The 14548-nt window shown below is 34.0% G+C and overlaps 2 protein-coding genes and 1 non-coding gene across 3 annotated transcripts; 2 read left to right on the forward strand and 1 right to left on the reverse strand.

The window, feature by feature from the left end:
* Positions 1-1176: 1176 nt before the first annotated feature.
* On the reverse strand, positions 1177-5258 carry LOC149389390 (CMP-sialic acid transporter 2-like). Its single transcript, XM_089624668.1, has 15 exons — positions 5053-5258; positions 4850-4913; positions 4730-4778; positions 4518-4629; positions 4330-4409; positions 3991-4066; positions 3787-3887; positions 3631-3702; positions 3083-3131; positions 2938-2979; positions 2713-2834; positions 2559-2618; positions 2404-2452; positions 2204-2298; positions 1177-1734 (listed from the first exon to the last, which is right to left on the reverse strand). The coding sequence occupies exons 1-15, from the start codon at positions 5077-5079 to the stop codon at positions 1683-1685; spliced, it is 1050 nt and encodes a 349-aa protein (XP_089480794.1). The 5' UTR covers positions 5080-5258; the 3' UTR covers positions 1177-1682.
* Positions 5259-6113: 855 nt separating this feature from the next.
* LOC149389391 (U6 spliceosomal RNA) lies at positions 6114-6216 on the forward strand. Its single transcript, XR_016301127.1, has one exon. It is a non-coding gene; the product is annotated as a U6 spliceosomal RNA (small nuclear RNA).
* A 6790-nt stretch (positions 6217-13006) lies between these two features.
* LOC149389392 (uncharacterized) lies at positions 13007-14171 on the forward strand. The gene has a single exon (XM_089624772.1). The coding sequence runs from the start codon at positions 13226-13228 to the stop codon at positions 13724-13726; it is 501 nt and encodes a 166-aa protein (XP_089480898.1). The 5' UTR covers positions 13007-13225; the 3' UTR covers positions 13727-14171.
* The last annotated feature ends 377 nt before the right edge of the window (positions 14172-14548 follow it).

Consider the following 14548-nt stretch of genomic DNA (forward strand, 5'->3'; position numbering starts at 1 on the left):
AGCGCTTCAACATTGATTGCTTCACTGACGCTGATTGGGCTGGTGACACTGACAATCGCCGTTCCACCGGTGGGCACTGCATTTATCTCGGGGATAATCTCCTCAACTGGAGTTCTCGAAAGCAACAAGTTGTTTCACGATCAAGTACGGAATCAGAATATCGAGCGCTAGCCTCTGCAGCAACAGACATAATCTGGTTCCAGTCACTGTTTCGTGAGCTCAACATCGACTACGAGAACCCACCAGTTCTCTGGTGCGATAATATTGGTGCTACCATGCTTGCTTCGAACCCAGTTTTTCACCAGCGTACGAAACACATAGAAATTGATATACACTTTGTGCGAGATCGTGTTATTGCCAAAGAATTGGATGTTCGTTTCGTATGCTCTGAAGAACAGGTTGCAGATATCCTCACAAAGCCGCTCTCAGTCACGAAACACCAGTTTCTCCGGGAAAAACTGAAGCTCTCCGACGCGACATTGTACCTCCACCACAGTCCAGTTTGAGTGGGGCTATTGAGAATAAATAATTTCCCAGAATATTCCAGCTCAGCAATCAAGTGGCAAATGTGTTACGCCACAATATGCAAGTTGTATTAGTCAGTTAGATAACAGTTGCAACAAACAGCTGAGCTGTAACTTATTGTAATTCTGTATATAAACGCCAGTCAAAGAAATGAGAAGTCAGTCAAACACTCTTCACAATAATCTCTGATATTTTCCTCTTTCAAGTTTGTTATACACAAACAAAAAGTTAAAAAAGAAAAAAAACTGTTTAATAAGCGACGGTTTTGTAAGAGTGTCCGAATAATTTTATGGAATAAACTAACGATCAGGTCGAGAGGTAACTAATGATTTTGATATTATATAAAAATTACATGAAAGCTAGGCTAGACAATTAATATATATATATATATATATATATATATATATATATATATATATATATATATATATATATTATGTAGTTGAATAATTACCCTCAATTTAAATTATAACTCAATTATTCGAAGAATATAGTAACTGCCTATATGTCAGGCTATACATTTTTGTTACCTAGTTGAAAATCTTTTATATGTATATAGTTATTCTGATCTTCCACTCGAGTTAGACCAATAAAATCTACAACTGATGCATCTTCTTTAGATTCAAACAAGTTGAAGGCGAATAGTGAGGATTCAGTACAAAATTATATTATTATTAATATAAGCCATATCCCAGCGAGATTAATTCCCTATATCAGCATAATAGGTGTGATCCTAATGACCCTAAGACACGAGACATTAAAAAAATGATCGCTCTTTCCTTGCGTTAAAAAATGATCGATGTGTCCTCAATGTATTAAAGAAGAAGAAAAAAACAGCAACAAAGCTTGTTCGTTTAACCGTAACGTTTACATTGACGCACAGTTTTGCCCATTTATACAAGCCATCTTCTGAGCTCCGATTCTGCCGGTCTCTCGAGTCGAGATCCCATTTTCTCGTCTCCTTCATGGCTCTCCGATATACTATCCAAAAATACTACCGATCTTTTCATGTAAAAAGAAATGAAGCTAAAAGGAATTATAAACTTTACTAGGAATAAAATTGGTAGTCGTCATTGGATAGCCTGTACTCTTCTTCTTCTTCTTCTTCTTTTCTTTTTTTTTTTTTTTTTTGACTTTCTGAAAGAGTGAATCTATCACTATCTTTGTAGCTTCCCAATAGAGTGTAAATATACTGATATCGAGACAACACTGTAAAATACAAAGAGATGGTATTAATCATACAAAGCAAAGAAAATTGAACCTTGAATTCATAATATATTACTATGGCAGTGGCATTTTGGAATCTAAATTAAGATTGCTATGATTGAACCATCACATAAGCAGCTTAAAACATATATTCTAACTTAAATAACTTGTTATTTTCATAAGAGAAACTACATAAATTATATTCCAAACCTAAAATCACTAATAAACTATTAAATCATTATAGAGTAAGATTTTGTTTACTGCTTGTACATCTTAGAACTATAATTGAGTTATTTGAATTATAAATATGTTTTAAGTTGTTTAAGTACGCAAAAAAAGAAAAATATTTTCATGGAAGAAGCTAAAATGCCATTCGCATAATAATTGAACACTATTTACATTAAAAAGCCGAGGGGGAAAATCAAGTTACCGTAGTCAAATCATGCATTGAGGGGGAAAAAGGGAAACTTACGTTGAGCCGAGGAAAAAGGCGAGAGATAGATCAAATCCAAATAGAAAAACAGAAACAATCGCAGTGAGCAGCATAGCCACCGAAGTCGAATACACCTGCAAAAATTAGCAGAGGTAACAAAATAAGTACTTATTGACTCCCTTAATCTTAAAATGTGAGGCAAATAAAATATCCCATAAAATGTCAAACTACAAGAATACCTTGACAATGTTGTCGGCGTATTTCATTACCATAGATACGGCAATGCCACTGTAAAGATCAAAACAATATGAGAAAGGGGAAAAATGGGAACAGTATAAGATGAAAGATAACAGATTTGTGACGGAAAAGCTAGAATAGACATGTAAAGTAGTACCTGAGTGCATGATTGAGAATCATCAGGACAGTGATAAATGAGTATCCATGGAAAAATCCCCTGAGCAGAGACAGATGTGTATCGGTTGATAAGATTTTCAAATATGCATAAATACAAAATTGGAAAAAAAAAAATTACACATCAGTTGAATTACTTGTTCATCACTGCGTCAAAATCTTGAACTAGTATAGCAACAACATTGAAGATCATTCCAAACACATACAACCAAAAGTTCTGCACATTTATATTTCTTGAAGGACGCTTTTTCATTATAGCCTGTAAAAAAGAACCAAGGTTGAAACTTTTTAAAGTTAGCTCAAGGATTATTTTGGGCAAAATTAAAAGGATAATAGAACATTATCCATGTTGTGAATTTCACCTCAGTATACACTCCTGCAAAACCACTTAAGAGTGCCATAACCTGTAATCACACAGAATACAGTCTTACTCGTAATGCTTGAAAAACTCTAAAGCAAATAAGGATGATAAGAAGACAAAGAGATAGTGATAATGGGACAACTTACAATGGCCATCACCCAACCTTGGAAAGGAGTCTGAAGAACACGATCGGAACTGCCAAAGAGTATAACAAATTAAATATTTAAATGCTCAAGATGCTGTACTCTGAGCCCTTGGAACAAAAAAAAAAAAAAAAAAAAAAAAAAAAAAAAAAAAAAAAAACCATGGTAGTTCATTTAAATGTGGACTCTGTTCCAGCGAGTAAAACCCAAGCCATAAAAGTTATTATGGGACTTGGAGTATTATTATTATTTTAATAGAAGAAACAAAGACCGTATTAATAATAGATCATTTTGGGATGGTGGTCCTAAAGTGAGAATTACAATCTACACAGCTACGTCAATCCGAGACTAGATCAGCACAAAAAAAAAAAAAAAAAAATCGATACAAGAAACAGAAAGCCAAGTGTCATTATACTAATTAATCTTATCAAGTAAGTCTTAAACAGTTCATAAACAAGCCAGAAGCTAGCAGGCCCAAAAGGACACATCACAGCTTTACCCCGGAAGATGAAAAAAAATAGAGAAAAAGATACGAGGTCAAAGATTCTCACTTTGATTTGAGTTGTGCCGTGGTACATCCTGCACAAAGAAGAATAAAAGCAGCCCACTGAATCTCACTTAACCTGCAGTGTGAAGAAATGATTAAATTCTACATTCCATCTCAAAACAGCTATAAAATCATACCCATTTTTTAACTGAATACATACTTTTTCTTAAGTATAATTCTGTATAATACACCAGTACTGATTATATTCAGGTTCTTCAGAATCTGATACCCCGGAGCATCAACGTAAGCAAAGATGTAGTACTGCCACATGACAATAAAGAGTCGATTGGATCAAAGTTTCGGAAGCATAGATAAGGCAATGTATATATCAAGGTCCAAAAACAAAAGAAATGGCGAAACAAACCTGAAGCAAGTTTTTTACAAGATAGAGTGCTGCAGGGATTGGGTAGACCATGACTTCATCTAAGGTTGTACTCAACCTATAGCAATTGCAACACCATCACAGAAAGCAACACTTTACTACTCAAGATTAGCAAATTATTAAACAGTGAAAAAACAAGCGTTGAAAGAAATATGAACTCCACATAATTGGAAGAATCTATAGGAATTGTAAGATAAGATGTTACATTTGGTATATATACGAACGGAAGTGAAAAAGCTTGGTACAAACTCGATTCCATTGATTAATTGCTTACAATTGAGCCCAACCACATAGCAAAATAAAAATAAGCAAAAGGATTACCTGTTATCTTCTGTAACACCTTCATTGTTCCATATTCTTGCCAAGGCCGCTAGCGAAAACAAGCACTTCAAAGCCTCGACCTTCACTCAAATAAATTTACCCAAAAAAAAAAAAACAAACAAACTCTTGATAAGACCTAAAACCATATAGAAATCAGATTCAAGCTCAATATTGCTTGTAGCACATACCATGAAATTTGCAGTAGTAACACTGTAATCGTATCTCCCAGCTCTCTTTGACCACACAATTAGAATCGCTTGAGAGCTCGTTAGAATAGTTAAAGCTAGTGTAACCATCGACCTATAACCCAAAAACCACCGGTTTGTAGTTAAATATAATTACTGTAACCAGGGAACTACATCAAATGTGTAAAGAAATAACTAAAATTCAAAATTCGTACTTTCTTTTCCATTTGGATCGTTCAATTGGAGTGCTTCCCAAACCACTCACTGCATAATTCCCCACCAAAATGAGCAATTCAAAGCTTGAGATTTGTGTTCAAGGAATTAAATAAACTCACCAACAGAGAGTGGTTTTCCGTGCAAGCTTTCAATGTCATTGCTAACAGAACTCTCGTCTTTATCCTACATTCCATTTGAATCATTGTCATTTTAGTTCTTGATAAATCGAAACCAAAACGAATTTAGATTAAACAAAAAAACGTAGGTCCGTGACAGAGAAGAAAGAGATAGCGACTCGATGGATCAATGGTGATGTGATAACCTGGTCCTTGATTTTTCTGTACTCCATAGTCGAACGAGATTGAAGATCGCTCTGCTCTGTACTTCACTGCTTCTTCTTCAGCTGGATTGTGGTTTCCTCGGACTGTCAGATCTCTACCACGAACCCGGTTCAATTGTTCAAACCCGACCCATTTAAATATCTTTCTAAAAAAGTTTCAAAACGAAGAATAATTGTCTTAAAGAAATTGTATCGTTAGTTAGTGACAAGGATTTAGAAATTAGAATACTGTTGAATGTTGATAATGTTTTTTTTTTATTAAAAAGTTTACAAAGGCTTTCAATATAATAATGATAGAAAAAGAATTTCACATATTAAATGATAAATTTTACAATCCGAAAACAACATTTTTATGTCGATGACTTGAATACTTGATGTGTATCATCATTTCCTAAAAAAAACAATAAAAAAAATGCATGTAGAAACAAGATTGTAACTATTTTAAATATTACTAATTAATTACCATGCTTGATTGAATGGGCTAATGATGAGCTTGAGTCCAAGCCCAGTACAACAATTTCCGGCCCAATAGCACAGCATTACACAAAATAGGTCTCAGAAAAGTCCCACATTGCTCAGACAATTAAAAATCTAAGGCCATGTTTGTTTCTTCACTCAAAAACTGTTTTCTAGTTTTTGGGTTGAAAAAATTGAAAACCAAAATTGAAAACATGTTTGGTTAGGTGTTTTTGGAAAAAATTTTCAAAAAATTTTGAAGTTGTTTTGGAAAAAAGTAAAGAAAACTGAAAACAAATAAAAGGTGTTTTTGAAATTTTTTTTCTTCTCTTCTCTCATCTTTCTCCTCATCTTCTCTTTTCATTCTTTCAAAAACAAAAATGAAAACTATACCAAACACTTTTTTCAGTTTTTTCACTTTCTCAAAAACAAAAATGAAAACTGTACCAAACATCTTTTTGAAAACAACTACAAAACAGTTTTTCAATACAACTAAAAAAATTAGAAAACAGAAAACAAAAAACTTTTTGAGTTAACTACCAAACACAGCCTAAAGGTTTATATAGGATTGTTTGAAATGATAGCTTGTCTCTTCGGAGACACCCGATAAAATTGGAACGATACAGAGAAGATTAGCATGGCCCCTGCGCAAGGATGACACGCATAAATCGAGAAATGGTCCAAATTTTTTTTCTATTTTTTCCCTTTACCCCCTTAAATGTTTTTTTTTTCTTACAGCCATACCCTTCACTTCTTCAATTTTTTTTTTTTTTACTTCTTATCGCCCTCCGAAATTCCGTTTTTGCGTTTTCTTGAGTTTTCCAGGTTTGTTTTGATTGTTCCTCAGTTGGGTTATGATTGTTCCTCAGTTGGGTTAATTCCGTTTTAGTTATTTTTAATTCAAGCGAACTACTCAAATGAGAGATTCTACACAGCCTTTTTATTTGAAACTTATCTCTATTTGGGCTGGCTAAACGCCTTTGTGTTCTTTAAATTGTTAATCGACCGTTGTCCGATGATGATTTTGGTGGTATGAATATAGTTCGTTACGTTTGCCATGAGGGAATTTAGATTGTGCCCACTTCCTGTTCGACAATATTACAAAGAGAAACATATTAATGTAATACTCTCTATTTCACATTTTTACTTTCACATTAAATATAAATACACACAAACACTAGGTTGATGAGCACGTGCGTACTTTAGCCCATTTTGGATATATTCCAACCCCTGGGATTCAAACCCACGGTCAAAAACCTCACACCACCGCCATGGTCATAAAAAATTTGTTTTCAAAGCCCATATCGGTCACATGATCAACAACATCATGTCAGATACTCATACTACAAACACACATAGAATAAGACCCTGGGTCTATTTTCGGCGGTTGTCAAGAACACATTTTTACCAAAAAACAATGGGATTTAAATAACCCAATGGGTATATCACGTGGAACGTGGAGGTGACATACAAGCTAAATTCGGAAGCGCAATCGGATCAATAAATTAATTTTAATCTTCCATGTCTACAAAATAAAATTAAAAATATTAGTTTCATGAATATTTCAAGTTCGAAAAATAAACAAATTGATATTAAACTCCGAGAAATGCAATCTGCCTAAAACAACAAACAACACTTTAATATTGTTAGTTATATTACTAATAATAGGCGGAAAAAAATAGTTAGACGAATTGCATAATTTTTTTTCTACTTTTTCCCTTTACCCCTTAAATGTTTTTTTTTCTAATAAGACCCTGGGTCTATTTTCGGCCGTTGTCAACAACACATTTTTACCAAAAAAACAATGGGATTTAAATAACCCAATGGTTATATCACGTGGAGGTGACATACAAGCCAAATTCGGAAGCGCAATCGGATCAATAAATTAATTTTAATCTTCCATGTCTACAAAATAAAATTAAAAATATTAGTTTCGTGAATATTTCAAGTTCGAAAAATAAACAAATCGATATTAAACTCCGAGAAATGCAATCTGCCTAAAACAACAAATAACGCTTTAATATTGTTAGTTATATTGCTAATAATAGGTGGAAAAAATAGTTAGACGAATTGCATAAACCGGATATCACCGAGAAACCGGTAAATGAAGGAAAATTGAGAACACGTCGATGTTTGTTCGACAATTTCCTTAAAACGTTATTGCTCTCCCACCGGATGTTGGATAACGTGAGCAACCACTTCCCTAGATACAATTACGTACGAGAAGAACAAAATACTAATTTGCTCAACTCTGACGAATTTGAATGCATACGAGAATACTATCACCTACACTGAGAGAATTGAAGGAAAAGAAATAAATATTTTTGTGCGTGTTTGCTACAGTCTTTCAGCCATGTACTTGCCTAATTTTTCTCTTCCTCCTCTTTTTAGGACAAACTTAGCTCCTTATGGGCCTAAAAAAAAAAAACGTTCATGTACATTCATGACTTAATCCACATTCAATTCCATTACTAAGTGTTAATGGGATGGGTTACAACAACAAAACCGTTTGAATACTCGGACCAGCTTGGTTACAAACAGCTCAAGAAAGTATTATTAAATATTAATAACAATATACAATGCACAAACAGCCAGCCATACAATTAAAGTCGCTTTAATTTCATTCGGACGGTCCAGGTATCTAGCCCAAATAGTCTCTATTTTAAAATTATAACCTAACTATTAACATATTTAGGAAAGTAGCCAATTTGTTATAATAATATTTCAATATTCCAATAATACCTTTAAGAGTTGTTATTATTAACTATCAGAATAAATTATATTAACGGTAAGATGAAAAAATAGTAAATCTCACTATCCGTAACAAGAACAACAATAAACATTATTAACTGTAACAAGAACAACAGTAAATTTTATTAACTTTCATCTCCGCCGTCTTCGGCGCTGAAATCCGAGTTTTCATCAAAGTTTCAAACGGCGAAATCTCAACCCTACCTTCAAACGGTCGGATCTGTGCAGCCGTAGGACTCGCTGATGTTCGAGATCGTTTACGGGGGAGGATCGTCACGGTTAATCGAATTAACTTTCACAGTAAATCTGATTAACTATCACAGTTAATATGCAGAACTGAACTTGTGACATTCGAACGGCTGGATCGGCGCAACCGCGAGACTCTCCGATGTTCCAAATCGTTTGCGGAATAAGTTCGTCACAGTTAATCCGATTAACTGTCGAACGAAAAACCCTAGATTCTGACATCACACCTCCACTGCCACATGCGCCGACCCCGCCTCCACCGCCTTCAAGTTCGACATGCGATTTAACTCCGAATTCGGCGACTCGAGCGACAACCACATCAGAATCAACATCTGAACCACCGGTGAAGAGAACTGGTGCGAGCTTCTCCGGAAGGGACACGAGGCAGTGGTGATTCTCCGACGAAGATCCAGTGGATCGCAGAGGAAGATTGTGGTGTGGTGTTTGAGTGTGGGTGTGGTGTTTGGGTGTGGAAAAGAATGATATTTTTGAGACTTTAATTAATGTTGTCTATTTTTAAAATAAATTGATAATTTGACTACAATTTTAATCTCCCCTCTTAATAGAGATTAGATAGAGCATCTTTAATGGTCATTTGCTTAACAATTGAATGGACTTGCTAATAAATAGCAAAAGTTATAAGCTACTTGCTTAACCATTGTTTTGCATATTAGCTATTGATCTAGCTTAGCAAAGTAGCTCTATAGAGCAAATTGCTTTACCATTAGCTTAGCAAATAATGAACCCCATTTTTTTTCAACCAATGAGAATTATGTGACATAATAAGTTAATATGACATGTAGCTTACCATTAAAGATGCTCTAATAAATCTCTATATATATTCTCGCAAAAACTTTAAATATATTATACTATATTTAGCAACAATGATCAACTGGCCCCGTTTGGTTATGTTTTCTATCTCTGTTTTCTGTTTTCTGATTCTAAATTCTAGAAAACAGTTTTAGAAAAACTGTTTGGTTATAAATTCAGAAAACATATTTAGAATCATGTTTCTGTTTTCTTTGAAATTTGTTTAGAAAACAGAAAACAATGAAAAGTTGTTTTCTATTTTATCTCTATACAATTGAATGGAAAACATAACCAAACAACATTTAAAATATTCTGAAACGTAATTCTAAATCTGTTTTTAAAATTTAAAAATTAGAATCAGAAAACATAATTTAAAATCAGAAAACGAGTTTAAAAAACTAAACCAAACGGCCCCGCTAGTTTCATATTCTTTAGTATGAGAGTTGAGACTGTTTTCTGCTTCTTTCTTTGTTTATCTAATCATATTTGTATTTTTAGTCCAAATCCAATCATTATTAATTTAAAAGGAAATTTAGAAATAAAAAGAAGCAATATGAAACGGGGAGTGTTAATAAAAAGCTTATTCAGATCTAGACTTGACTGACAACCGACGAATTTCATTAAATGCAAAAGAAAATTGTATGGTTCTTATTCCGAATAATATCTCACATGTGAACTGGTTACCATATTCTCGCGTTTTATCGCGATAAATTAAGCTAAATATCGTTGTCTAGAAACTCCCCGGCCTTCTTGTCGGCCGATGCGGTAGAGCACAGACAGAGAGCAGGGGCTACAAAGTAAACTCCAAAGATTTTAAGCGGTTTGGTGCTCCCTCTTGTACAGATTACAGAAGCATTCTATTATTTGTCAAATAAAGCTTATTATACGGAAAAACAATTCATTAAAATAAACAAAATCTTGAAAAAAAAAAAATACATAAAAATAATTCATTAAGCTTTTAGTACCTAATCTTTTTTATTCATACAAAATACATTATAACTAAATATATTGCATATTTTTAAAAATATATTGCAAAAAAATTCTTTAAACTCTAATGATGAAGACATCCCAATATGGGGAATAATTCATTAAGGTCTGAATAACTCGATTTATATGAAATAAAGTGATGAATATAACTTATATGATGCGGGTGACATAAATAAATTTTTTTTTTAACTGGCAAAAAGAATACACTCGCTCGAGCTCAACAGTTTGATTACATAAAAATTCGAACGGAATGAATGAATAATATACAAATCGTATCTATTCTTGTGAAATGAAGTGAATTAATAGGCAATCGATATACTTCGTCTCATCATTCTCGGAGACACATGATCGAGTCATCTCTCTCATTTAAAGTTTGTCACAATGCGTGTCCTTCTAGATCCGAGAAGTGCACGACAACCCAAGTCCGGGTCTTTTGGCAAAGACCGATTCTTCCGGATGATGCTATGCATTACGTTATCTCGGTCGATCTAAATTAGCCCAACTCACTCGACATATTGGACTTTTAGCTCCAATTGAATTCTTTTGTGGAGGCCAAAAGATGTAGCCTTAAATGACAAAAACTATGCCGTTTAGTCATTATAAATTTCTTTGTCGGTCGGAATGGACCAAATCGACTTCGAGGAAAATGCGAACTCCATTATTGGGCTTTCTAGTCCGCTCGAAGTAAAGCTTTAAACTCAAGGCTTTATATCGATCTTGGGCTTTAGGCCCAAAAAAATTTAATTGATTAGTAGGTTGAGCAAATGTGTAAAGGTTGGCGACTCTAGCAAAGAAAAACCCTCCACCAAATTGGAGCTATGCACGTATGCCTTTCTTTATTCTTGCGAAGGCCATATCGACGAGGATCATTGATTCGAATGTCATTTTATGCATGGCGTTGATGAAAACAAAGATCCTCGTTCGTCAATAATTAGTATGAGAATTTAGATAGTTGTGTGTTTTTCGCTCATCAATAATTGGTATGAGAATTCATATAGTCGTGTGTTACGTTGCGAAAGGAGTTCTTTGGCCCATCAAGATTCAAAGACATACTTTGGATAAGGACTTTGGTTGGGCAGACGTTGAAGATCGGATCGCTCTGGGAATTATCTTCGACCCTTCTAGAATATCACTATAGAACAAGCGAATGCCAAATCAGAAATGTTATTGTTCGACAATTCAAACGTGTGAATTATGTCAACGATCATTACTCGAATAAATCTAGCTCGATGTTATTTGAATTCGGCCCCGCTGATTGGCCCAACTCGTGCGGTGGGTCTATGCTTTTTATGGTGTATATTGTGGGTATGCGTTTGATTGCTGGGTTTAACTGTAAAAACAATGCTATAATGTGTATTATATGAACTATGACTCCCTACATTAATGACGAATGATTATTTATTTTCAAACGATGTTCAGTTTTTTTTTTAATTTATTTTTTTTATCATAAAACAATGTTCACCATGAAATCAAATACTACACTTATACAATCTAGAAACACTATAAAAAAAATTTATCTTCGGAACTATGCCAATTCCTTGAGTAAAACGATAAAAACTTCGAATGGATAGAAAAACTTGTGAATATTTATTAAGAAGTCATATGTTTTTAAAATAATCGCTTATTCAAGGTTTAAAACATCGATACGGATACCTATACCGATGTTCTGATTTTACAGATATATCGAATATCGACGGATATATCGACAGATATTCTATAACAATTTTAATACCGACTACCGATTATATCGGTGATATATCGATTACCGAGGAATATATCGACAAAAATCTTATAACAAAATATAATAAAATAAACTATTTATATTTTTAAATTTCTAATAAAACAATCAAATTTAAAATATACCTATACCTTTTTACTTATAGATATACATCATTAATATTTACATTACTTTCTCAATATTTAAAAATGTAATAAAATAATTATATTTTTCTACTACATTACAAATATTCTTTAAAATAATAAAAAGGAATAATATTATATATTTAATTATTTAGTCTATTAGTATAGATATTATATATATAATACATTATTTGTCATACATATATTTATATGTATTATAAAATATAAATAAGAAAATATTGATAATATCATTATAGTAAGTAAAATTAATAAGTAAAAGATATAAATAATAAGAAATAATAAATAAAAAAATAAAGAAAAAAGTAAAATAAAAAATAAATAAAACGATATTTTCAAATTTGAACGATATTTTGAATTTTTTAGCTACTAAAAAATATCGATATTTTAACGATATTTATAAAACGATAACGATTACAATAGATATTTTACCGTGATTCTTCAAAAAACGATATATCCCGAAATTTTGAACATGATCCCGTATTATACATAAATATCAGCGGATCATTTGTCTACAACCATATGAACTCTAGTCACGTACTTTTGACCTTTTGCATTCACGCGCTCAAACTTTATTTATGTTTACCTCAGATATTTATATTTCGTACATGAGAAACGAGACGTTGAAAACACTTCAATCGAAAAAAAACGTTGAAATATTGAGCAAAAAAGTGCCAAAAAAAAAAAAAAAACCCTGAGATGAGAGACGAGAAGAGAAGAGACGAGACGTTGAAATTGAAACATCAAAGTGGACCCCACCACCTGCGAGCAATACAGCAAATCTCTCACATTACACCATTCATACGCATATTCATATATCATATACATGACTAAAACCCCCTTGACACAAAAAAACGAATAAAAATAAAAACCAGCCTGGTCTGATGGTCTCTCACACAGCCACGAAAGCCACAACAATTCCATTCCCATTCACTCTCTTCTCTACATTCGCTTAAAAAAAGTTCGAACAAACACACCTCCACACAAAAGAAAGAAAGAGAGAGAGAGAAAAAGAAAAAAAAAAAAAATGAGCTCTATAGTTCAAACGTTCCAAAAGAGAACCCAAACCCTGCCGCTGTCATCCTCACCGTCGGATCAAACCGACGAGAGCAATCAAGGGTGGGTGATCAGGAGAAGGCTGTCTTCCCTGTCGCACAAGATCCAGCCCCTCTCGGCCGCCCCGGCCGCCACGTGGGCCGCGCTGAGACGCAGCAAGTCGGTGTCGTCGATGGGCGAGCACGCCGGCGCGTCGATCCGGGCGTGGTGGGCCCGCGGGTGGGCCTGGGTCCTCTCCCGAAAGCCCACCTTCGCGAGGGACCTCGAAATGAACGAGGAAGAGTCCAAGGCCCTCGGGCACACGTGCCGTGGGACCATGAGGCACGTGCTCTTCAAGCTCCGCTCCGAGATCCGGAGGCTCTCACGCTCCGACCAGCGCGTGGGTCTCCCTCAGACCTGCAGGTACGACTCCTACGACTACTCCAAGAACTTCGACGACGGTAATAACCTCAAGACTCGCCTCGTCAGATGATCCACGACGTGTCGTTTCGCTTCTGCGTATGTCGTTTTTTGTTTTGTTGCTTTTATTCGTTACTGTTGTTTAATATGTATGTCTCTAATTACGTGTTATATATATATTATTACATACATATATATATATATATATATATATATATATATATCATACCCTATGTGCGATTGTTTTCGTGATGATGATAAGATTCGATATCTGTGAATTCAAAAGGAATCTGAGTTTGGTAACTCCAGAGAAGAAAGACATATTTTTTATTTTTTTATTTTAATGTTTTTTTTATAAAATTATTTTTAATGTTGAAGTACATATAGTTGCGTTGTACTACTTTGTTCATTTGCTTTTTTTTCCCCTACCAATGCAAATAGTTCTTTTTTTTTTAATCTCAAATAATTGTAAAATTTGCACTCAAGTATAATGTATATGATTTGATCTATCTCTCTCTCCCAAACATGGTGACCTAGCTGTTTACATAATTCCATGTTGTTCTTATGAAACACGGAAATCTGGCGAAATTGGACCCCAGTATTATGGTGCAAAATCAGTTCATTCGGTACATTTATGCATTACCTTAAATGTCAAGTTACATTTCTCTTTCTCTCATAAGTTATGAGTCATAACTCATTGATGCCTCAAGTTTACCTTTTTTCTAATTAATAGATGAATAATGGTTATATCAATGCATATGATGTATAAAGACTTTACAACGCTTCCTTTTTTGGTACGTACATTGCATATTGCATACACGTGATCTGGAACCAAAACATGTCCATGCATACACGTTTTATACAGCAATGTTTACACTTCTTTGATGTGCCTTTT

Source organism: Urtica dioica, chromosome 8 (assembly GCF_054948205.1).
Source record: "Urtica dioica subsp. dioica isolate 48M chromosome 8, U.dioica_male_clone48M_v1_H2, whole genome shotgun sequence".
NCBI classification, from domain to species: domain Eukaryota; kingdom Viridiplantae; phylum Streptophyta; class Magnoliopsida; order Rosales; family Urticaceae; genus Urtica; species Urtica dioica.

Coding starts and splice junctions, on each gene's coding strand:
- LOC149389390 (XM_089624668.1), bottom strand. CDS start 5,079: ATGGAGTACAGAAAAATCAAGGACCAG. Junction 3,132..3,630: donor ACGGCACAACTCAAATCAAA/GTGAGAATCTTT, acceptor ACTCTTTGGCAG/TTCCGATCGTGTTCTTCAGA. Junction 2,299..2,403: donor ACGCCGACAACATTGTCAAG/GTATTCTTGTAG, acceptor TAATTTTTGCAG/GTGTATTCGACTTCGGTGGC.
- LOC149389392 (XM_089624772.1), top strand. CDS start 13,226: ATGAGCTCTATAGTTCAAACGTTCCAAAAGAGAACCCAAACCCTGCCG.